Source organism: Chlamydotis macqueenii, chromosome 6 (assembly GCF_036417535.1).
Source record: "Chlamydotis macqueenii isolate bChlMac1 chromosome 6, bChlMac1.mat, whole genome shotgun sequence".
Classification (NCBI taxonomy): Eukaryota; Metazoa; Chordata; class Aves; order Otidiformes; family Otididae; genus Chlamydotis; species Chlamydotis macqueenii.
The window spans coordinates 26,663,817-26,689,557 of record NC_141561.1 but is presented as its reverse complement, the minus strand read 5'-3'; the positions used below and the strand labels follow the sequence as shown (position 1 = coordinate 26,689,557).

General features: G+C 41.2%; 1 protein-coding gene across 2 annotated transcripts in view; it reads right to left on the bottom strand.

Moving 5' to 3' along the window:
* Positions 1-4,497: 4,497 nt before the first annotated feature.
* PPP1R1C (protein phosphatase 1 regulatory inhibitor subunit 1C) overlaps positions 4,498-25,741 on the bottom strand; it is a 49,749-nt gene continuing 28,505 nt past the window's right edge. For both annotated transcript variants that reach the window (XM_086751012.1, XM_010129277.2), the window contains exon 5: positions 4,498-4,981. In XM_086751012.1, the coding sequence (XP_086607138.1) occupies positions 4,967-4,981 (15 nt within the window). In that variant the 3' untranslated portion in view covers positions 4,498-4,966. The remainder of the gene's footprint in view (positions 4,982-25,741) is intronic.

Genomic DNA, 25,741 nt, shown 5'->3' with positions numbered 1-25,741 from the left:
CTTGGCAATGCAATTCACATCTCAGTTTACCACTAAGGGTCAGTGTATACTAAGCAAATGAATGATTACAAAATTGAAACAGAGTATGTTTGGCCTAGCAGTAGTACAAAATATATCCTTTCTGCCCTAAAAAGCCCAGATTATTTAATAAAGAAAACACAACTCAAAAAAAACTTATGGCAGAAATACAGACATTGAACTTACAGAAACTCCATCAACCAACTTTGCTGTAACTGGAGATTAGTAGTGTCTTACTCAGTGGCCTGGGGTTCAGTAGAGGGTGCACAAATATCTTGCTTGAGATTTGCCCAAAACACTGCTGTCCTCACTGGAGGATGAAGGAGAGAATACAGCAAAGCATAGGCAGCGTTTAGCATCCACTTTGTTGCCAAGTGTAATGCTCTGCATGAAAAGGTCAAATGTAATTACGCATGTCAGGAACCAACAGAACAACTGAAACTCTTACTGCAGCTCACCGTTAAACTGAGCTACTAAAGAAAAAAAAAAAAAAAAGGAAAAAAAAAGAATTAAAAAAAATAGAGAACAGCTGTGGGCCTGAGCACCAACATAGATGCCATAGAAGAGGAAGGTCAGGGAGCTTTAAATGTTTCAAATATGTCCTTACATTGCACCCCCAGGGCTAGGGGATAGATGGCACCTTATGTACTGCAGGAATAAAGTCCCTCATAAAATACCCTGTGTCTCAGTCTCTGAGAGAAAGAAAATGAGGGGGACACCCTGCACTGAGCTAGGGACATTTCATTGTACGGTGCCAGCTGCTAGGCTCGTACTAAAGCCGCCCTGCAGCCTGTAGGAGCCTCGCTTAGGTTCCTCCCCAACCACCCGCAGCACTGCAGCCTACCCAACAGTTTGCCTTCTGGAATAAAATAAATACATTTTTTAAAGAGCAAAAGCTGCCACTGACCTGGCCCTTGGCATTAACCTGACCTCTATTTTAAAACCATTACCCCTCATCCTATCACAACAGGCCCTACTGAACAGCCTCTCCCCATCTTGGGGATAAATGATGATGTTTCAAGAAGACAGTGGGATTAGTCTTTGAAGACTTCAACAACATTTATGGCAATCTTAAAAAAGTGCAAGAAATTCAGTAATTAAATTGATAGCAGGGTAAGAGAAGCTTTCCTGTACACTACACATTGTATTTCCTCAAAGGGAAGGGAAGTATGCTATTGGCCAAAACCTGTGGCCATTCTCAAACAAAATTCTTCTGACTTCAGTGGAAAGTAAGCTTTAGAAAGGACTTTTAAATCTTGACTCTTACTTTGTGTCTATTTAAGTATTACCTGGTTTTGCACCTGGAGAAAAAGGATATATACCATCCTGTAAGTCAAACCATCGAATTTTTCCAAATAACTTATTAGCACAATGCCTTAATAAATCTCTCTGAAGGGAAGAACCTGTCATGGAATAACAAGTATAGAATAAGATGAAGAAACAAGGCTATAAAATGCAATAACAAAACGCCTTTAAACCACTGTACATTAATGAGTTAAGGGATACTGGGAAAAGACTGGGATCAGTCCAAGGAGACAGCTTCCTTTCAGTTTTGCGAATAACATTTCCTGCAATAGCTTGAAAGCAAGAAGAAGAGCAAACATACCACAGCATGGAAAACCAGTAGGTTTAAAAGCATGGAGGAGGGAAGGGGAAAAAGACACAAATCAGAATTGCTTATTAGGAAAGAACTATGTTCATTACTTGACTGGGTAGCTTTTTTCTGCTTTCTTTTTCCATCAGCCTGTTTGTGGAAAATGGAGTATTACAATCCCTCCCTAAAATCCTGCTCCCATCAAACCTGTAAGAGTCCCTAGCAGGTGCAGGTATTGTGAGAGGAGAGACCTCAAACAGGGAGCATGTCACGCAATTTTCCTTTAAGGTGTTTTCATGTTGGTATTTTCTTTGAGGCACTTGCTGTTCACTAACTTTTTGTCTACTTTCTCAATCCCCTATTGATTTATTTACACTAAAGCAAAAGTTACATTAATGGATTTTTTTTGTTGTTGTTTTGATCCCTGCTTTCAGTGACATAAACACATTGGGCAACAATAATTGACCACTGACTCCCACAAAGAGATCTCCATCGTTCAAGTGTTCCGATGTGGAGCTCACAGTGCTGAGACACCCAGAGCTTTTGATGACATGCCAAAGCCTATGAGGGGCTCTCTATCTAAATGTCAAAGTCTGAGCCAAAACCTGGAAAAGACCTAGTTTAGTAAGCAGACTGTTTTTCCTGACCTTCCTTTCTGACTTCCCCACACCCAGACATTTCTGTCGTGGGGTCCACTACAGTGTTTTAGCTCTGCTTCATGACAAACACTTCTTTTCTGAACTCTGTCATTTTACCAATTCTTTCCTTATATCTCCACTTGCTGTATGCTTCACAGTTGGAAGATCAGACAAACAGGGTTTGCTTATCTTTTTAAGCTAAAAATGGCTGATGTCTTAAAAAATCTGCACCCTGACTTTGTCCTTCAGATGCAGTCCTACCGGCAAACGGTGTCAGGATGGGTCCTTAGTAAAATCTCTGCAACAAGTCCCATCCTTTTGCCAGAGAGGAAGAGTCTATTCCTGTTCTTAGACATGCTGCTTGTATAATCTTGGGTCAAGAAAGAGACAAAGAAACAGGCTTTTTAAATTATAAAACACAGCTAGAATATTTAGAGATGGAGAGATGATAAGACCTGTATTTAGAGACACATCTAAATACTGGAGTGGCTAACTGAGGCTCTTATCGGACCTTGATGTTTCATCCAGATCACAGCTGTAAAACAGAATTGTTGTCCTCTCGTTGCTGCAGTAACAATCCTGGAAACACTCAGATCCAGTTCAAATTCAATCTATTTTTTTATTTTTTCCTATTATTTATAAAGTATAATCATCCTGAAGTCCAACAGTCATCCTGAAACAGGGTGTTCAGTGATGAATTCTCCAAGCTTTTGTCAGGTATTTTGTGTTGCCTTTGAAATGCTGAGATTCGAAAGTGTTTGATGCCTTGTCTTGGTATCCAGTATTATAACTCACACACATTTTCTCATTTGTCTGTGAGTCCTAGACGGTCCTCATCTGAAGCCTATAGGTACCAGCAAAAAGCCATTAATATCAAAAGCACTTTATTAGCTAGCAACACAGATGGATGGTGCAAGGTTAAACACCAATGACTGTTTTAGAACTGGGAGTATTGTGGCAACGAGAGTATGTGAAGAGCCTGGTGCTGTGTGAAGGCAAAGCTGAGACCAGAGCCCAGCTCTTCTTGATACCATTCCAGTCTTAACTTTGGTCCATTTAAATGGTTTCAGAAGGGTCACTTCCTTCTTTTTTTTTGTGTGTGTGTGGCATAAAAAGCCCTCAGTTCTGTAAGTCCCATAGCTGCTTCTGTACAGCTGAAGAATCCTTCTTTCAGTCCATCTGGCGTACCCATGCTCAGCTGGAGTCATGGATCCTGTTTGCAGTGTTTCTACAGAAAATGGCAACTGAGAGGACTGATCTAGAGATACAGATGGAGGGCAAAAAGATGGCTTCCAAATATAAACACTTGTTGACAGATCCTGTTCTCAGCAGGTCTTTGTGGAAGACCTCAGATTGAGAGTGGAATCACAGTGCAAGGCATAGACAAAAAGCTCTGTGTTTTCCTACACTTCATCTTTTTTTGTGTTGTTGTTGTTGCTAGCTCTGCCTTTTAAAAAAGAGTTAAAGAGGTGGAAAGTTAAACCGAGGGTAAAACTTTGTACCAAAGGCAAACAGTTATAAAAAAATGACAGTGAATCAGTTTAAAAATTGGCCATTGACAAAAAAAAGGAAATTATCTGTCAAGTGCGACTTTGAAGAAGTATGCTTTTCCTTCTCCACCTTATTTCATTTTATGCCATAGAACTTGCATGGTCTAACAAATGTGAATGTTGATATGAACCATGCCGAACTTCAGCTGAAAACCCTGGGGGCTCAGACACGTGCTAGCTAACCACAGCTTGATTTGCTGCCATTTACTGGCTGGAACTCTAACAGACGCAGAGTTGCCTGCTCTGCTTTCCCAGAGAGGGCTGTACCCTGTACTTTTGCAGGTGATGAAGGTGAATATCTGCATTTCCAGGTGGTGCATGGGACCCTCCTCACAGGTCTCGTACACTCCTGTGTTTCCTCTGAAATTGAAACTTTTTCTGATGCCTCCAGACAACAATGATCTTGCATAAACAGAGGTTGTTTTGGCTGATGTGACTAGGCAGCCTAAGACCAAGAGCAAGACAAGTACTTTAAGTGTTGCGTATCCAGGGAACACAGGGAAGAATGTCTTTGTACCCTCCTTCTCTAGACTGAGTCACCTCTGTGTACTTTGTTTGTATCTACATTACTGGTAGATACTGATTCTACTGATTCTATCTACTCTAACAATACTGGTAAAAGCTACCCTTGACTGAAAGGATCATTCAATATGAACGCTTATCTGCATGCTAGACAAACCCACTGTACAATATACAATCTTGTCTAAATGAACATATTATTTGTTCTGTAGCTTTTAAATCAGTTTTATTTACAACAGGTCTTAGAGTACAGCTCACACGCAGTAGTTAAGCTCTGGCAGTACTGTCAAGTGTCAAGTCGCTAACACATTTGCAAATTACATTTCTAAGTCATAGAAAATGAAAGAAAAACAACTTTAAAATAACTGTTTTATCTTCGAGTATAAGGATCTCAGGACGCATTTGCAGGTGGCTGTAAAACCCAGCCGAGGGTGCTCCCCAGGGAGCCCCGGTGCCGCTGGCACGCCGAGCGCCGCTATGCGGGGACGCAAGCAGTGGTGAATGGTCTGACGCACACACGGTTGCGCAGTTCAGTTACTCTCCGTGACTGGGCTCGAGGCGGCTCCATGCTCTTTAATGGCCCCATTCCTCTTCCCTTTCACTAACTCCCTCTTCTTCCTCTGGAAACGCTGAATCACTCTGACTCTTCAGATGCTTAATCCCTGAAAATATAGAAGTCATGGTTAAAGTTGTATTAGCTCATGGTGGACATTTTTCTCATGAAGGAAGAAACAAACAAAACCCCAAACTGATTGCAAGTTTTTAAATGCTTGTAGTGACTCCTTTTTTTTTCACAAGCATCTTAGTTTAAACAATACTATGATGTATTACCCACAGAAATATTCTCTTCCTTGAATATAGGCTCTTAGGAAATTTATCACATTTTGTTGAATAAACTGCTGAAAGACACCTTGTAGAACAGAACAGTATTTGCTTCTCTTTTTTCCTTGGTAATGCTTGATTAGATTACTGTTGCCCGTCTCAAGCAACTTAAAAGTTTTCAAGGCTCAGACAGTAGACTTGGGATTTATCCTACCAGAAATTCAACTTAAGCCTTTTTCTGAGACTGATTATCTGAAGGTCATTGCTCACATGGTCCCAGTGCTCCATGACCACAGTTTCCCAGTTGCACCAGATGTCTTCTCCAGCGTGTGCCCCCATCGTCTGTACATGGCCTGCGGAGCTGTCTGATGCAAAGTGAGCATCGCACCGAACAGAGAGGGAACTGCTGGAGCTGAAGCCAAGACAAAATTGCATCATTTCTTGCATGGAGAGTGTATTCTGTTGGCCTCCAAATAGCATGTGGGGCTGGATGAAAAGGGTAAATATCTATCATGGGATATTTGGAAGTTTAGGTTTGAGGAAAATTGTGAACTTCCTGCTGCTGGCTGTTTTCAGACAGCAAGTGAAGCAGGCTCTTTGAAAATTGCAAATTTGTTTTCCCTGTCCTGTGTTCAGTACAAGCAAGCAGGCCCCAATGAATGGGCCTAATCCCATCTTCTCAGCTCTCCCTTGCTGTGATAGAAGAATTCAAGCTAAAGAAGGAGGCAAAATCAAGCTAAAAAGATGACAGAGAGGAGGGACCAGAGATGAAGGGTTATTACTTTTTACTTACCAAAAAAACTAAACAGTATATGCACAAGACTAGTTTCTGGGTCACCTAGTTTTTGACAAAACCAGTTGTAGTGGGAACATAACTGCTAGTCAAAAATGCATGATTTCAACAAGGCACAAGCCTGAATTAGGATTTCTAGTGTCATTACTGCTGTAACAGGGAAACATTTTTTACAAAATATTTTTGGTTTCATTACAGATGATACATAGTTCTAGCATTTGTAACTATCAGAAAGAAAAGCTTCCCTTATGCATCAGTTCCTCTCTTTGTTGAGGAGAAATTGCACCCCAGCTGCCTTAGATAGCCACAGCTGGATAATCAAGCATGTCACTGTCAGCACTTGTAGAGGCACAATTTTCAAAAAGGGGTGCACCCTTAAAGCATGCAGGGCAAGATCCATATTACTTCAAATTGTGAGTAAGAGGAATTGATGATATATGTCCCAGAGTTGTGGCTCCAGTGGCACTTAACCTGGAGGTTCCTACACTTTATGTCCACACCACTCCAAAATATGGGATAGTTTTTTTCCAAATACATCACTTGAAAAAAAAAGTGTCAACATAAGTTATTCCAGTTCAACAAAGTTACAAATAGCTGAAAACAGGATCTTGCAATCAGTCATACAACAGGAGTGCAGCCAGCTCCACTTCCAACAGGAGCCCATCACTGCTCTGTGCTGGGCTCCAGGCTTCTCTCTCTCTTTTTTTTTTTTTTTTTTTTTTTTTTTTTTCTACACAAACGACAGTACTTGGTTCCCTGGGAAACTGTTGTTCAGATGTAAAAGAAGCAAATAAATTAATGCTCCCCAGCCACAGTACTTGTAAGTATGCCCTGCAATAATCAAACCATTTCCAATTAAGTACTGTGATACCTGACGGAAGGTGTAGGGTGCTCAGCTACCACCAAGCTGGCCTAAAGAGGCCCTTTAGTAAGACAAACATTTTAAATATTATTTCACCTGACTATAGTCACAGTACTGTACCCACCAAACAGCTGCTATTCAGTACTTCAGACAGAAATTGCTAGGAGCCAGAATGCATCATTTTTTATGGAGTTCTTCAAAGATGAAAAAGGGAAAGTCATGGACAGTGATATACAACTAGTATGATGAAGCTTCATGGAATGGTATTTTTGGTAGGAGTGAAGACTTTTGGCTATGTCATTTAATTGCAATATTCAATGAGAAAATTGCAGGAGGTGGAGAGAAATAACATAAGAGCATTACCCATTGATTTTCAAGTAGCAGGAAACTATCAATCTTATTTAATGATTTTTCATAACCTTCATTCTACACCCTGCCTTCACTGCTGCCAGTCATTTAATACCACAGTGTCATTTGGAAGTAAAGACTCACAGGGTTTTCTGCACTGACCAATAAGTGCACAAGACTTGATGTCATTATTCATAAGCCTCAGGATGTTCTGACAGCATCAGGTTGTCAGAATTAACTGACTATATGTGTGGCATTATGGAATAATGCTACACAATGAAATAAGTTAGCATGAATCGACGTACAGGTAACGAAATTCCTGTCAGTAACATATGGCCATGTGTGACAGAAAAGGCTGGTGGCTTTCCTGAAAAGACGCATTTTGTGCACAGTGTGAGATTTTTACAGTGCAAAAAAAAAGTCTGGGATAATAAAAATACTAAGCTAAATGATAGCAATCATACTCTTACATTAAAAGCTTATCTTGAGAAGAGGGGCTAAGGAAACTTTAATAGATATGGCATTTATTGATTATTGCTGTGCATGCTAATACAAATGGCGCTTTATGCTTTGCTAACTAGCTATTGTAAAAACTACCCGAGGGGGGGGAAGTCTTGCATTCCCCAACCGAGGGGCCTTGCTTTGTGCTTTGAACTCTTTATCTGAAGTGAGAAGTCCTGCACCTCCCGCACAAGGACAGTCCTGATACCTAAATGACCTCTTGGAACTAATTGTAATACCTAAATGACCTCTTGGAACTAATTTTAATACGGAGCCAGGGATAGCTCATGCATATGTATAGGCGTGTTTTTTTAACTTCATGTATATGTAACACTTGGTTGTATAAAATTCAAAGTGAATTGCCACGCCGGGCGCGCACGATTTTGGCGGGACTACCCCCCGTGCTGCCCGGCGCCGAATAAACATACCTACTTTACAATCTTACAGATTGTGGAGTCTGCTTTCCGCACGTCAATCTAGCCACACAGCATTGCGGGAGCGTGCAGTGGCTGCCAGGCATGGTCAGGAGGTTTTGGAGCAGGTAATGCCGCAGAGCTCACTGGCGCATTCACCCACTCCAGCACGGTTATCTAAGCTGTGTGCCCTGCCCTTTGTCAGTACAAAGTGAATAATAAGCCATTAGCAAGGTGGAGCTCTATCCAAAGAGATTTATTTTTTTCTAAGTTGGATCTATTCAGGCCATGTATCTTTGTTTAGCAATACCTAAATTGTTAGATATTGTTTGTACATACAGCAGATCCAAGTTAGAAACATCAAATTGCTAGTTCCACATAAACTACGCAAGCTTCGTTCTATCAGTTGCACATAGGGAGGATGGCAAATGCTGATCCACAGAGTCGCCCTCTCGCATCAGTGTCCCTTGCTCTAGACAGTGGGTAACGCTGAGCTTCTGGGCACCCTCGTCCTCCTGAAGCACTGTGCCTGCACCATGCTGCTGCGGTTTCACTTCTCTCCCTGTTCTGCCCCCATCCTGGGGTGCCCTGCCCTGCTGTCCCTTCGCGTGTGGAAGTGGCTCACAGGGTCCCAGCCATCTCGCCAACCCCACCAGTTCCCAGTCCTTGCTGTGCCTGACCTGATTGCTGCTCCTCAACCTCATGCCCTGGCTGGGGCTTTGCTCTTCACCTGAGAGACCTTACAGCAAAAAAACCCCTTCCATCCTGAAGGCAGCCCCTTCTCACCACTCCCTGGCAACAATTTAATACTCACAATGTGTTCAAACTCACTTGTGTTCCGCCTCAAAACAAAGCCTGTCTGAACACTGCCTCTGTTTTCTTTTTCCCTTTCCCCCCACCTCTCCTTTTTATGCTTCTAAAGCCAGCGGGACAAGAATTGTTTTTCCTCAAAGGGCTCATATTTCACTGCAGGTAATTTAATCCAATTAATGCTGATGAAGAAACTCTTAATGCCAAGCCATATTCAGCAGCCGTGCAGTAATACACTTTGAACTGGTAATTCTTTTTAGATGAAGTCACTGCCTCAAAGCATATTTCTAGATTGCTTATAAATTATGAGTGCAAATGGGACAACTTTCTGGCATTTTTGCAGTCGCATAATAACATCTATTCTGTTTAATCAACAGCTGTCTTTTTGCTTCTCTCCGTCTGACCAAAGCACCAGATTAGAAGGCTGAGCAGTGTCACAAGATATGAAAAAACTGAGTGTTCTTGGAAAAAAAAATAAATAGATTCGAGTAATTAAAGCACCTCCCCATCTCAAGTAATTAAGGCAGCTCTCCATCCTATTTAACACTTCCTCCTTCACTCTGCTTCACTGCCCAAGGAACGGTGTTGACATTTACCAACTCAGGATTGAAGTCTGGTTGGCAATTTGAATTCCCTAAAGTTTGGAGGAATATTTATTTTCATGATTTGGAGCTGATCCTCTCTCAATCAAAAACACATTTCCAGATTTTTCAGAAAGCAGTGAAAGGCAAAGCTGAGCCACAGACAAAGCAGCCTGATTTTCAGAGTTTCAGAACTCAACTCACTTTGAAAGTATGAAGCAAACAAACCTGGCCAAAGAGGATAATGGCCAAATAAAAGTGTTTACTTTTATGCCAATCTTAAATGAAATGTGTTCTGATTCCCTCAGAAAAAAAAAATGTCAATATCAAACCAAAAATCATGTATTAATGCCACTAAACAGGAAAAAGAACTTTTCTTTTTTATGGAACATTTTGTTTTGAATTTAGCAGTCAAATATGTTTTGACTTCTCTGAAACTCCTTCCTCATCTTTTTTTTTTCTCCCCAACAGAAATGAATTTTTGAATTAAAAAAAAAACAAAACAAAAAATCAGAAAAAAACCCCAAAGCTAATGTAATGAAAAACAGCATCCACCAGAGTTCTTTGGCTAAGTTGGATGCAGATGTTAGTGTGATGGAGCCCAGAAGAGCTGGCAGGTCTTCAGAAGCAGCCTCCAGCAAGACAGGAGTGGCCCATACAGGAGAAAAAGTAGCTGTATCAGAAGACCATCTTGGCTAAGTAGAGATCCCTTCCTGAGCTCCAGTGCCAAAAAGATGATGCATACAGTGGATGAAAGTCAAGACAAGGTAAAACTGAGGAATACAGGAAAAAATACAGGTTCACAATACAAGGATGGTGTTAGGAAAGCTCAAGCTCAACTTGAGTTGAAACTAGGAAAGGGTGTCAGGGGCTACAGGAAGCATTTCTTCCCCTACCTTCACAGTAAAAGAAAAATTCCCAGCTGGGAGTTTCCTGGTCCAACAACTGAGTTCTGTTAAATGTTTGAACAAGGTTTCATGTGGCATAGTCCTAGTCCTCAGTGTGGGTTTCTGAGTGCTCTGTTAACATCAATGCAATATGACAAAAACTGTGGCACACAGTGATCAGTGGGGGATTACTGAGTATGAACCAAGAGCTAGACTATGGCTGGTATGCAAACAGAAACCGTTTTACATACCTTTCCTTGCGGTTCTTCATTTCCACCTACAAGAATGACTTCAGTCTGCCAACCTGGCAGCAGTTATTTCATCTGCTGATACTCATGTTTGTAAATCAGGCCAGATCACCTGTGGCAAGAGGCCAGCCCTGCTTCCAAACATATCCAGCAGAAGAGCAGCAGCCCAGCCTCCCTGAGGGTGGCAGCATTGGTGTGACCCAGGGCAGCCACTCTCCTGGGTGGTCCCTGAGCCACCAGTGGGCAGACGAACGTCAAAAAGTGAAGTGACAGCAATAAAACACAGAGACCTCGACCTTGACAGTTCCCATGTGTGAGAGTGAGCAAACAGAACAAACGTGAGGGAGAGAAGACAAAATAAAAGACAGTGGATGTGAAAAATTTTGCTTTATAGATGTGGGTGACTGTGAACAGTCTGCTTGATGCAGTGTTTGGAAGTTTCCTGAAAGTTAGGTTGTTCTTTTTTGAGAAAGACTGAAAGGTGCTGCTCTGTGGAGCTATCTCTAAACTGTACTTGTGCCTATAAGCTTTTGTTAACCAAGGTTTCATGGCAAAGCAGTACTTGAAGCTTGATAAATAACATGCAAAGGTCTGCCCTTACACCTGTGCTCGATGAGTTTGATCACAGCCAGGTCATTGGTTATTGCACAGGTCTTGGTCCTGCTCCTCCGGAAGTTGTCTTACTGCTTTCAAAGAAAGAATGGTCAGCTTTTGTAGTTGGTCTTAATTTTCATTTTTAAAGAAAAAATAACATCAAGTAGCTACTGTTTATTTACAATGAATGTATCTAAAATACTATGATATTATATGTTGCTTTAATGTTTGAGGTATGAGATAAACAAAGTGACAGAGAAAATTGGCCCACTAGGTATTCACAAATGGCTGTTTAGATTATCTAAGGAAAAGTGAAATCAGGCTGTCATTCTGTCCTTTACAGCTAAAGGAGTCTTGAAAGGCCAGCACACATGGTGGGCCTTCAATATTTAGAATAAAAAGAATCTGAACCACCAGTGTGGCAGTTTAAACTATGTTGACATTTTAGCAAGCTATAAATCAGCAAAAAAACCTTGTATGCTACATTATTTTATACCTAAGCTCAAGCTGAGGAGGAGAAAAAAAAAATCATGTGTTTGTTATGATTGTCAGACCAAGATATTACTCAGACATGCAATTTCATCTACTTTTTTTTTTTTCTCCTCTGATGTGCATCTCTTTCACAAGTGCTGATGACTAAATCAAAACAAATGATCTAAAGCATTGGCAAATATGACGGGCTTATGAAGCTCTCATATCTGATCTGGAGCAGATCAGATCATCAGCATATCCAGCAGGTCACCATGGCCTCATAAATGTTTGTGAATGATCGTTAGGATACCAAGCAACAAAGATGGACTAGTTTTGTACATCTGCTGCTTGGTACTAACTCTTCTCTTAGCTTCAGTCATATAATACTCAGTCCTCATGGTGAGCCTTTTAAATGACAAATTTTAGGGCTTGTGCTACTTTCTCCACAGTCAAAAGACTCAGTGTTAAACCATCACAATGAAGACCATATGAGTGCAGCAAAATTCATGTTGCAAATGTCTGGCTGCTTTCCATTTTGTTCTCTCACACAGCATTTTCCACTCCATTTTTCCCTCTCAGAAGTCACTTGAAGCAGCACTGGCTTCGTGAGACTAGCATGGAGGAGCTGCTTCGGCACAGAAAGGCTTTTGTCGGTCCTCCACCGGCTGGCCAGAACACTCACCGGAGACAGGGGTCAGCTTCGCTGTGGCTGAAGGGACTGCATCTCCCACTTACTGTAGCCAAAAGCGTAAACAGAGAGGCTTTTGTCACCCTAGGCAACTCCTGCTTGTATGTAAACATCTCATTTTGCTGGTTGCTTCCTTCCCTCGCTAGCCCTCAGACTGCAGAAGTCAGCCAGTCTTCAGAGTTCAGATGAACAGCAGAAGCCCCTGCAGTCAGCTCCGTGGATGTTTCAGCCTGTAACAACCTCAGCACAACACTAATTACCCTTTCAAAAGCCAGAAAACATTTCTCAGCTGATTCTGTGGAGGATGGCTCTTGGTCAAATACCTCAACAGCTGCTTGAGCAGAAAAACATGCAGAGATGACTTCCACATTGGTCATGAAGCTGAAGGGCACTGCAAGGCTCTCCTCTGCACAGCTCCATGTGCTGGCCTGGCTGGGCGCTGGAGGCTGCAACCCAGGGAGGATTAACGCTTTTCAGCTGATGGGTTTTCATCCCAGTTTTTCATTGTTCAGAGACAGGCTTAGAGCTGTTGATAAGTGTGCTTGAATTCAACCAATGCAGGCAGATCTTCAAAGGTGCTGTGCTCTGACGGGTCCTGGGAAGCTTGCTAGATGGTCAGAATCACCCCTCGGAAAGCAGCCAAGTTTAACTGGGCAGTATTTGCTGGAATTGCTAAACCCTGACTTTTGACACCAGTACCATTTGCAGCCAGGCAGCTGTCTGTCTAACAGCAGGTCAAAATCACAGGAATCACAGGACTGGCAAACTGTTCCCTTATGTCAAAGGATTACAGTAATTCCATCAAATATAGGACTTCTTTTTCAAATCTGAATCAGCTGCTCCATAACAACAGAAGCCAATAGCTTTCCTGCTGTCACAAAATATATATTAGAACTCAGTGGCCTTAAAAGTTTACGAGTAGCATTTTCTAAGCATGGCTTTTTTAAATTAAAACATCTTACATTTTCCCAGGCAACTTCTGTCATTCTTAAAACTCACCACTGTTTATCTTTCCAGTTCGAGACACTCTCTAGGCTGACTACCTTAAAATAAGCCATGAGGGAAAAAGCAGGGAATAGGTTTTACAGCTAGAAAATCACATCCGGCAGGACTGGGGAAAGCTGATGCTCAAGACAATACAAAACTATGCTCGATATTTCGACTGCAGCATGCAAGTCTGTTTACAGGTAGGGATAAGACAAATATTAGTTAGATAATCTGCTATGTACAAAATAAGAAAATGTTATCCTACCTTCCATAAATAAAGGAAGAGAAAAGATAAGAAATCTTAACTTCTGCATTCTGAAATATATGCCATCATTCAACATAAGTTATAGATCAAGTGTAGAGTTAGGTTGAAGGATGTGCTTTATGACACATCATAAATTCATTCAATTTATGATGTGTTCAATTTATTCAATTATATTAAAATAATGGTCCTTTCCCAGCCTTAAGATCAATGAACATTTACAAAAGTGATCCTCCTCTTTTTTCTAGGAACAAATACTTTGTTCACAGGTACTATTGCTTTTGCTGAGTATAAAAAAAAAGGGTTCTGGTCCTAATATGTTAATATATTAAATGGTGTTTTTTATGTGAGAAAGGTAATTGAGTCTCATACCAATTTAATTTCCTCCAATCTGTTCCCTCCAATAGTGGCACCCAAGAACATTTTCTCTTTTTTTTTTTTTTAATTTTGCTTCACCAGTTCTTAATGGGAAATCTCAGACCTGTTTCCCTGGCCACTTCTCCTACTACAGCACAGTTATTCAAGCCTTTATAATTTCTAATGAAAATTAGAAATGCATTCTTCTCCAAAACTGCTGTTGAGGCTGCACAAACCAGTCTTCAAACCAAATGCATAAGCATTTCTAAGGGATTTTACTTTAGTGATTAATTATTGGGGAAAATACTGTATTAGAGAACCCGAACTGAAGGAGTCTGAGTTGTTTGGATGTTAGATGGGCTGAGACTTGCACTCAGTTGGGATGTGACATATGAGTTCTGGTTGCCGTGATATGGAAAAGTACGGTGTGACAGAACAGTAGCATGGCTTTTTTTTTCATGCTGTATACTTAAACTTCAAATTAAATTGCTTCAATTTAAATGGCAACTTCTATTAAGGTTTAAAAAAATTGTTGTCCAGCAGAGGTGTATTTATGGTGGGGACAGATGAAGCAGTATTCCTCTGCTGAAAACTCTGCACCGAAAGTCGTGTGTGGCACTGGCAGTGCCTCAGGTGCTGGGGAGGGCTGCGATGGCCGGCCCAGAGCAGGGCAAAACCACAGCACGCTGCTGTGTGCAGCAGAAGCAAAGTGTAAAAGAAAACTGCTGCTTAACTGCAAACTTCTGAGCAGTAAGAATGAAGTGCAGCATTTTTACCTATGCTTTGCTTACAGTAGTTTTCTCCCACATCAAAAGAAATATGTGACATAAACTCCAATTAGTAAAGCAGGGGAATGAAATCTTATACAGCAAAATCACCTCTCAGTGTGTGGCAGGACCACTGATAACAGTAACTGCCACCATATCACTCCCCAGCCCAACCCCTCCACAAACCCTTTTTGGAGATAATATTTTAGGTTCCCTTTAAAAAAAAAAAACAAACCAAAACAAACAGCAATGTCAAAAATAAATATACATAAATTAAAGAGAATAGGTTCATTCCCTTTGTGAAAACAAATATTTGTCTGATCAGAATTTTGTGTTCTATTGGGTCTCTGGGAGGCAAGGAAGGGTTTTTATAATCCCAGGGACATCTGTAGATGTAGACTTTAATCATGTGAGTAGGATTCTCATTCTGATCAGCTGTTTGTACAGCTCGGGCAAACCTTTGCACTGCAATACAGCTGCAGCTCAACGCCTTCAGGCAGGTAAGGTTTCCTTAGAAAATTTCTCTGCAAAACTTAACCAAGAAGGACATGGACCAGTTGGAGAAGGTCCAGAGGAGGGCCACGAAGATGATAAAAGGGCTGGAGCACCTCTCTTATGAGCACAGGCTGAGAGAGTTGGGGCTGTTCAGCCTGCAGAAGAGGAGGCTCCAGGGAGACCTGAGAGCGGTCTTCCAGCACCTCAAGGGGGCCTGCAGGAATGATGGGGAGAGGCTGTTTAGTAGGTCCTGTTGCAATAAGACAAGGAGTAATGGTTTTAAAATAGTGGGGGGTAGATTTAGGTTGGAAATTAGGAAAAAAATTTTCACAATGTGAGTTATAGAACACTGGAACAGGTTGCCCAGAAAGGTGGTGGAGGCCCCATCCCTGGAAATGTTCAAGGCCAGGCTGGATGAGGCTCTGAGCAACCTGATCTAGTTGGGGACGTCCCTGCTCCTTGCAGGGGGGTTGGACTAGATGACCTTTGAAGGTCCCTTCCAACCCTAACCATTCTATGATTCTATGATTCTAACTTGTATAGGAAGAAATGTTTTTATGATCCAAATACATATAATTCTGTTACCTATAAAAGATAAGCTTAAAAATGGTGTATAAGGAATAAGGGGACATAGGAACTTCTGCAGTATTGAACCACATGGAGACTTGAGGAGAGATGAGACATGTAAGACCCCACACGGATTTGATGCACCAGGTACCTGACAGCTGTGATGGGATTATTTTACAAAGACTAGCAGTTAAATCTAGTCCCAGTCACAGGTCAGATGTAGGCAGAATCTGGGATCAGATTTCACCAAGATTTTAATTATGGCCCCTTTTGCTAGAATATATAATTGGAAATGCTCATCCTTAGTTACACGGGGTCAGTGCCACCACAGTCTACACTAGTTTTGGCCATGCTGCCTGGCAAATGTTTTTATTCAATGCATAAATAATTGTTAAACATTGGGGAGGTTTTGTTTTGGTTTTAAGTGCAAAAATATGTGATTCTACTCCTTATTGTAATAACGATAAACCCTGTAAAAATGTAGCATGGTCAAAGCCATCCTTGTTTTACCCCTGCATCCTAGGTCTCTGTTTCCTTAGTTTCCTGCTCACTGCTGCAGCGATATAAGGACTGTCCCTGCAGGATGTCCAAGGGCAACCTAGGTTTGTAGCTAAGCACAGGTGCCCACCTACCTTTAGGATCTTTAATACTGAACGCACTTGCCTGTGATTCCTTACACAGTCAGCAGAGAGAGACAGACTTCCAGGCCTTGATTCTTCACTTGACAGCCTATAACAAGCCCAGGGTAACTCCGTGCCTGACTTGGTTTAAGCAGGATGGGTTCAGGTCAGAGCATTTAGAAAAATGACAGTAGCAGACTTCAGTAGCTGAATATTTGCACTTGCTTGAAGCCTTACAATTTTTGTTTGCTGGTGATTAGAAAAAAACCCACAATTTCCTTTATAAGAAAAAAAGGGAAAAAAGTTCACCAAAACATTTAATATTAGTACCAAAACATTTAGTTTTGCCTAGTTTGCTAACCACAAAAATCTAGAGATGCTATAGGAAAATTAATTAAATTTCTATAGAAGTTCCAAACACAAAGAAAATGAAGGTTTTTTTGCATTCAAAACCTTACTGAAGATGCTTTTTGAAATATTTTCATCTCCACAACTTTATGAGGCATTTCCGAGCAGCTGTATTTCAGTTTTCTTTAGGCATTCTTATCTGACTTCAATGTTAACAGACAGCATTATCCAGCTGCTCTCCTTTTCCTGGACAACTGCACTGTGGCTCTACTTTTTTATATTTTGGCTGACATGGGGATTTTTCTGAGGTCATGAAACCTAAACAGATGAGAAAAAAAAACTTACTGCCACATCCTGAAGGGAGAGAATCCTGGAGAGAGGAGGAAAGGCTGTGATGCTGGGAAGCAGAAGCCCGAGTGCATGATGTGCACTGTGCATAAGTCCTGCGTGCAAAAACTGAGCAGCTTTTGCTGTTTCGCAGCTTCTTCTATTTCACTCCCAGGCCTGGCATGGTACCCTGAGCATTCTGTTCAGTTTATACTCTGATCCATATTTTAAATTTTTGTTATTCTTTCTGTGGTTATTATTTCTTGGTCTGGGGCAGATACAGCGCAAGGTTTGTCAGTGGCAGATTTAAATTTCTTGCTGAACACTCTGTGCATCCTGAGATTTTTAGGGTGGAGATAAAAAGCTTTCCAGTGAGTTGTACTTCTTAAAATGAAGACAGGAGCAAAATCTTTGCCAGTCAGCCAAAAATTCAAGGCAGTGTTTCTCTGTCATACTTCCATGTGCTGTGTGGCTTTCACTTTTAATTAATCCAGTCTGTTTGGTTTCTGTCAGAAGTCTATAAGCTTCTCTGTTAATTTGCTGATGAATCCCCTACTGACTTATAATATTCATTGTGATCCTTCTTACGATGACAAAGGAGATAGGATTTTGGCATCAGCATAACCTGACATCAGTAATATTGTAAACATTAGAATGAGCACTTCTTTCCTTTTAAGTATTTTATAAACACCTTCAAAATTACAAAAACATTGTGGTGATTAAAGAAGTGATTGATAGGTCAGTGTTTACATTAAATTATCCCACTCACAGTTGCTTCATGGGTGGCATATGAATATCAGGCAATTACCATTTTCTTTATAGTACAAGTACTGTAGCTGTAGTCATGATGTCCAAGTAGGAATTTGTCAGGAAGAATGAACTTTTTCAGTTTTCACCACCTCAGTGCCTGTGAGCTGCTGAGATCATCTCAAGCAGATGGGATCCATTTCAGAAGACTGAAGCTGAAGATGGCTTGAATCCTTCTCCTCTCCCTCTGCAGCAGGTGTTTCACGCTAACCAAAGCAAAGTCCACAACATGAGTTATGAATCAAGTCATTTTAACTGCCTAGGAGCACCACAGTATTTCTGGAAGATCAGAGTCAGTCCCTCTTCTGGTTTTACTAACATCCCCTGGTGCAGAGGAGGTTTTTCTCATGTTAAGAGCTAACTTATTTGGGGCTTGCAGCCCGCCCTAATCCTAATTTTTGATTCTGAGATATTTTCACCTAAGACACAGTATCACCCAGACAAACTGTCATTTAAAAAGCACTCTCACAGAAGCAGGGAACATACTACCATAAAATAAGATTTCATCCATCAGACTTAAAGGTTAAATTCTTGTATGGGCAGATGCAGGATGAAGTTTTTACTGTGCTGGCCATCACTGTGTTTTGAAAGGTTTACATTTCATAAATGGTGAGTAAAACACCTATTGAACCACAGAATTGCTGAGTATCCTCAGGGATTGTCCAGTCCAAATCCCTGCTCAACACAGGGCCAGCTGGGGCAGGTTGTCCAGGACTGTATGCAGTCAGATTTTTAATATCTCCAAGGATGGAGATGCCACAAGCTAAAAAAAATTTTTTCCTCTATTTCAGTTTAGTTTCCTGTATTTCAATTTGCGCCCATTGACTCTTGTCCTCTCATTACACACAAGCTCCTCATTTTCTAGCACAGGGAAGTGTACCCAAGGGAACTGTGCCTATTATTGCTGTTTCATAAGACGTAACTGTATTTAAACATAAAATTGCATCTCTAGTCTGGAAAGCAACTGTATAGAAGAGGCAGTGTGGATGGTGGATAGGTTTCCCTAATTTTTGATATTGTTCCCAATGTATTGGGAGACAAAACTGGACACCGGGCTAAAGTTGGTCTGTGCAATCAGAGCAGGTCAGTGCCCAGAGCTGCCTCCTAGCATTCTTCAGTGTGTTTTTTAGCTTGGGTTCTCAGGTATTAGCCTGCATTTAGGAGTTAGGAACACGGATTCTTTGGAAAAGCCTGTGTCAAACATTGAGAACTGTATTGTTTTCTAAATCTCCCCAACCACAGTGACTTCGATGGGAGAGAGAGGGAAGCAGCATCACTTTGCTGCAAGGAGAGATTTTCACAGAGTAAGGGTACAAGTCCTTTGAGTCAAGAGAGACAAATAAAACAGTGATTTATGGTGTTTTGCACAATAATACAGGTGAGTTTACCCACTCCTAAAAAAAAAAAACCACCCTCAGAAGAATTTTGTACATAATGCTTACACACAAAAGGGTGCTTCTCTGTTAGGCAAATTCAGCAAAATCGAAGTCCTAGCTTAGACATCGAAAGGGCTTTGGAACAGTGTCTCTGCACTGATCTTTTTGGAGAAGAGGAAAGAGAAAATGAAAACAGTGAAAGGTTTATTTTGATATCTTTAGTAATATTCTAAATTTGCAATGTTTCCATTTTGACTCATTAAGCTTACTGACAACTGAAAACTCACCAAATTCTTATATTTAAGGTTTTTTTTTGATTGCTGGCAAATTAAAACCTGATATTAAGAAATCAATTATTCAGTATAAAATGCAGTCAGCACAAACTATTTGCATTACAGTAGATGCAACTGGTCTCACTTTGCAGTTGCCATGGGCAGAAAAACATCAGGGGCAAAATCTTTAGTGGCTTTTTATTCTGTGAGTGACTTGAGCTTGTGAGAAACCTACCTCTTCTGGTTTGCCTGAGGCATCAAAATACCCCAGAGCCAGCACCCAGTGCAACCAGAATGTAATTACACCATGGAAGCACACTATCTGGCACTCATATTAACGGTCAGAAACAAGTATCGCTCTCAGTTTTTCTGGAAAGCACAAACAGTAATCTGGGAGAAAGAGTATCAAGGTAATCAATTTCGCTGTGGAAAATATAATAAAGTACAGAAAAGATAGACTCTTCTCTAAAGGCACAGACGCATTCATATCGGAGTCATGGATTCTGTAAAAACGAGTTTTAACACTACTCTTACTTTTGATCTTGCTAGGAGTGAGTTTGCAAAGAAATCAGGCTCTAACCCCTCCAGGGATTTGGGGAAACCTGCTAGCATGCAGGTGAAATGTAGGAATAACTGAACAGATTTTAGTTGGAAATTATAAATTGCGGTCCGTCTTTAACATAATTCCACCCCTTCTTTTACAACCTTTATTGCCTATTTCAAAAAATTTTCAATGTGCCTCTTTAGAAAAAAGCGTTTAGTCGTTGGCCAGAGTTGGGGTAAGGAAGGGCAGCACCGTGTCACCAGGGGCAGCCGCACGCCAGAAGCCCACTGACTTTTCTTACTGACTCGGCTTTCTTGGGGATTGCAAGGAGATTGTAAACTGAATTTACATAATTTCTCCCATTCCCGAAAGAAATGGAGAAAAAAAACCTTCTGCCTGCCCTTGCCTTTGGAGGGAAAGGCTAGCCTGTGGGTACGCTGTTACTGCGGGGCACAGGCAACTGCTGCCCTGCTCGTTCAGCCGCTCTCCTCAGCGTGCTGCTTTCACCGTCTCCAGCTCATCTCCATCCACCTGGCCTCGTCTTCCTTCAGTGTAGTGTCTCAAATCGGACACGGTTCCAGCTAAACTGGGTAGACGTGCACAGGTTTCTCCTGCATTACCAGTTGCACTCCAGGTACAAGTGTAGGCCTGGTGTGTCCTGTGTCCCTGCCACCCAGAACGATGCCATTGCAAGGAGTCACCCACGAACCTGCACCATTTCCAGGGTCCACTAGACACGCGTTTACATGTTCTTGCTGTGTGCACAACATATGCAGTAAACATGCACCTTGATCGGAAGGAATCACAACAAATATTTTACGTTTCTTTTTCGGTCATTAGATCCCTCAATTCTTTTGAATATATGCTTAAAATTAGTTACTCTGTAGATTGCTCACGGAATAACATTGGTTTGCAGGCTGGATGAGTGCTGAATAACCTGAAAAATCCTCCCACTCTTTCAAGAAAAAATAGCAGCTACAGCAGCTGAGAACTTTTAAAGTAACATTCTTCTGGCCCATGCAGCTTACAGGAAAATGAATCCCTTTTCAGATCCATATGCTAGCTGCAGTATTTCCTGTGTTTTTTTGGTCACATTCACACACATAATTCATGCGAGTATTCAGTCCTAGCTGCAGGCCTGAAAGGATGTGGTTGAAATCTTTAGGCTGCTCATGTTCTTGTCCCCATGCCAAAGCTCTGGAGGATGGTTTTGGGAACTCTGTGTTCCTGCTAAACTGGGCAATGTTGCATCCCAAGGGGTGAAGGAAGGGAGAGATTATAGAGGGGAGGAGAACCACATGGTTTTTAGAAAATTTTTGCTTTTCAGTAAGTTCAGACTAATAGGCATCCACTTCAAAAGGAAAAAAATAAATCAAATAATAAAAAGACCAGACAACATCCCCACCACAAGAAACCCAACACAGATGGTCCCTAAGAATCAGAAGCAAGATTTCTCTTAGCTTAACCACAGAAATAAGGACCAAGTTGTTCAGAGCTAGAGATATCACAAAGCTAACATGCTACTTCAGCATTTACTTAGGTCAGAGTGAAACCTGATGGTAAAAAGTAAAATTACTAATGGTAAGCTACTGCCCCCAGAAGAACAGCTTGTGGGGAGAAGCTGCTCTTGAGGAAATCGTTGCATTTTTCAAATGTCTGTGCCCTGCTCCCAGGACAAGAGAGTGTGGGTGGTGGGAACTCTGTTGATGGGCTGTGAGCCTGCGCCTGCTGACAAATGCTCATAAGGAAGAGCACAGCTGATGGAGTCTCACCTGGAAGGCTGTGGGATGATTCTACTGCACCAGTCACTGCTCAGTGTGCGGTGGTGCTATTCACATGACACAAATTCACTATGGACCTTGGGCTTGCCTGTAGCTTGCCATGCTGCCTCTTAGCAGCTTTGCCTTTCGGGGGTGGAGATTTTTATAAATGAAATCTGACTTTGTGGAGAGGAGACGTTAATAGACACAGAGGAACTGTAGAAATTTTCAGTTAGATACAGATACAGGGAAAGCTTTTTCTTTATAAAAGTAAATTCAACAAGCCTATAGAGTATGGAGGCTTTTTAGAAAAATACTACTTAGAGAGGTACCTCTGTCTTTATACACTGTGCCTATCTCTATCTTCAGAAGACCCCAGCACAAACTGAGTGAGCTCCCCCGCTGTCTCCCCACACGCCAGACCCCCTGGCAGTGATGCAGGAGAAGCATGCTCTCCCCAGTGCGGATCAGTCACATCACAGAGCCAACGAGGGGTGCGGACCTGACAAATACACTTGCCCCCACTGCGTGCATGGTCCTGCAGCTCCTGTCCAGGAGCCCAGGAGATGTCAAATACTGAACAGGAGCAGCATGTAATCTAGCTGTTCATTTGGTCATCTTGCTTGGGATCAAATTCTGAATTTTAAATACTTGAGATGAAACAAAGGGGCAATTATTGTTTATTACAATAAGACTCGCTGGAGTCAGTGTCTGCCGTGTGGCTTGGTTGTTAACCTCCAGCATAGAACACACAGCTAAAGCCAGGAAATAAAATCTAATGCCCTGCCAAATGACTGGCTTCATAAGAACCTTACATCTTCTCCTACAAAAATATTATCTTTTCTTCAAAAGTTGTTTCAATTCAGAGTGCAACACTGCCAAAATCTTTGTAATTTCACTATAAATATGTCTTATGATATAAAACTGGCAAGAACAACACATGTTACCCTTCCTCGGCTTTCTACTTTATATTTTAAAATAAATTCTAAGTCTCCCACATTCTATTTCTATAATATTTTATAGATGTTATCTCTTAAGAGGTTGACTTTTTAATGTTCTCTGTTACTGCTTAGAAGCAATTAAATAATACTATGATGTTTACACTGCTCTATATTTAGTATAACAATGCTTAATAACACTATTTCCAAGTCATAAATGTGGTTTCATGGGCATTTTTAAGCTTACTCATCTATAATAAAAACACCATTAAAAAGAGGCCAGTTTAGTATTAATTGCATGAAGATTAGAAAGAAGTATCAGATGTGTGGACTTCATGATGAAACGAATGAAGTCAGTGGTAAAACTCTACTAGACTTTGATCCGTGTTGGATCAGGCTCTTAAACCACACCTGGTAATTTAGGGACTGATATTAGTCCTCAGCGCAACCTTTTCTTTTTCACATGCCACGTAATAGTGGCAGATGACAAGTTATAACACAAACATCCCAGTTTTGCTGTAGTGCAGATGTCAAGCTTAATCTCCACTGAGCACCTCAATCTTTCTAAATGTACTGTGGTATTTATTGCAGCCAAGGCCAGGGCCATTTTGAAGCAGAAGCTGCCAGCTGTGTGAAATGAAACATATTCAAAGCTGCCAACAGAAAGAAATTAAATACAGACTGTGGTGGCATCTGCCAACTTTTGGGGCAGTAGCAGAACAGTGGCAGCCAACTGAACTTGAGATGGCAGCAATCTGATGTATCCCATTCATCAACTCAGTGATTCACTAATTAATTTAGCTATTTTTTTTTAAATATATCTACTCTCATCATACTACTGTACAAGTCCAAGGAAGGAAAGAAGATGGTAGAGAGAGTGAGAAAAAGAGACCAAGCACTGAAAGGTAGCATCTTGGAAAAGAGCAGTACCATAGCCAGGAAATTTGTTCAAGGCCATAATACTTCAAGTGGTGTGGTTGCATTGAGGTGCAGTCTGACTAAGATGTGTGTAAGAATGGTATACAACGAAAAGAAGAGCTAGTTTTGAAGCCAAACCTGCACCTTTCTTTTGTGACCTGGTTAGGCAAAAGGAAAAAACAAAATGGTACAAGGCTGCCGCATGAATGAAGCACTTTTCCGAGTGCTTCAGGAGGTCCTGGCAGTTGTGGGACTGCCACTCATGAAAATAAATGCACTAATGGCACTTTGTCACATCACAACACATGAGCAAACTAGAGCAGTGCACACAAACAATGAGACAGAGCTTTGCCTTCTGTTACCCAAGAAACAATATACTGAAATAGAACATCTACCTAAAAGGAATGAATTGATGAATAAGTGTCATCAGGATAAAGAAAAGATGCTGCTCCAGGAACACTGCAACTCTGTTAAGGGATTAGAGGGCTCGATCCCAACCTCAGACATTGCTTCAGCTACTGGATGGTGCCTGCTTTTGTGGAGCAGTCCTAGCCATCCACCCAATATGTACTGCAGCCCTTTAGCCCACTGGAAAAGCAAGGAAGTCTGAAATACACATTCGGGACTGAGAGGATAGTTGAAAACCATCTCCTTCTCTTGTTCTAGCCTTGTGGCTCATGTGCAGCACAATGACATTTAAAAAAAAAAAAATAGCAGGTGCTTTGTCATCATTGGAGAGACTGGGAAAATGTAACACCCTGAGCCAAAGTGACTTAACCACCTAAGAGAAGTCTCACTAAGCACCAGCTCAATCTGTGAATTTTGACAAACCTGGGCCTGATGTTCAGAAAACAGTGTAAGATGTGTTATATTGCAGCTAATATTAATTTCCTAAAAAATACATTTAAGCCAATGTATGAAGCAGAAATAATATAAAGACACAGTATTAAGCTGATCTGTTTAGTAAATGCTAGAAGCTCGTCACAGAGTTTGCTATATAAGAGGGCAGCTCGTAAAATGATACAAGTTTCTGTAGTGATTGCTTAAGACTTACAAACTTAATTCCTCTGCCACTTGAAGTAAATTTAGCCTGAGATTTTTGTTCCATGATGATTCTCGTGGGCTCTGAACTCAGTGCTTACCACACTAACAATAATCCTTTATGTCTCCAGACTCTATCCTTGTTCCTTGTTAACCTTCAGTCACAAAGTAATGAGATGCATCAGACATCATCAGGCTGGCCTAAGGGGTTACAAATTTGGATGAGGGCCACATACTGTACTAATTGCTTCTAATAAATTACATATTTCAGGAGGGACATCATGATTTTAATCATTTATTCTGCATGTTGTTTCCTTTGGAGGGAAGAACAAGCAGGCACTAAACAAGCCGAGCATCTGAAATTCATGGCAGAAGTTAGAAAGAGCTCATTTAATATCAACCATCATTGCAAATACTAGAATTATGCATGTATCAAATCCCTGGGTCTGAACACTTTGGGAACAGCCTGTAAGACCTGGTTTTTTTAATGAGTCAAACCTAAATTATGTCTTTGAACGTTCTTAGATTTATAACAACTCAGATTTAATCCCATTTCAAATGCTGTAGCTCGAGAAAAAGTCTTTGTTTCTATACAAGGAAAAGTACTTTAAGAGGGTAATTTAAGGGATGTATTTCCCAAAGGCTGAGAGGGAAAACAGTCAAACATACCTTTCACCTCTGTAGGGAAAGACTTTAATTATGATCTGATGGCAACTAATTGCAAAGGTGGTCCAGCAAACACAGAAAGCTGCAAGAACTTTCTTTAAAGCTCGCTGAAATTGGTAGGGTCTTGATGCTGATCTAAACAGCCTCCTGCAAGGTGAACTAGGGTGAGCGAAAGTTTCCTATTTCCCTGACCTCTAGCACACCCACACCAGCAGACTCACTGTTAATGAAATCCCCAAACCTCTTGGGAATTATGCACTTCCTTCACGGTGGGAAACCTTGATGGTATTTAAACAGCTGCTAGTATTAATAGCAATAGCTGGTAGATAATGTGGAGACTTAGGAGCTCTAG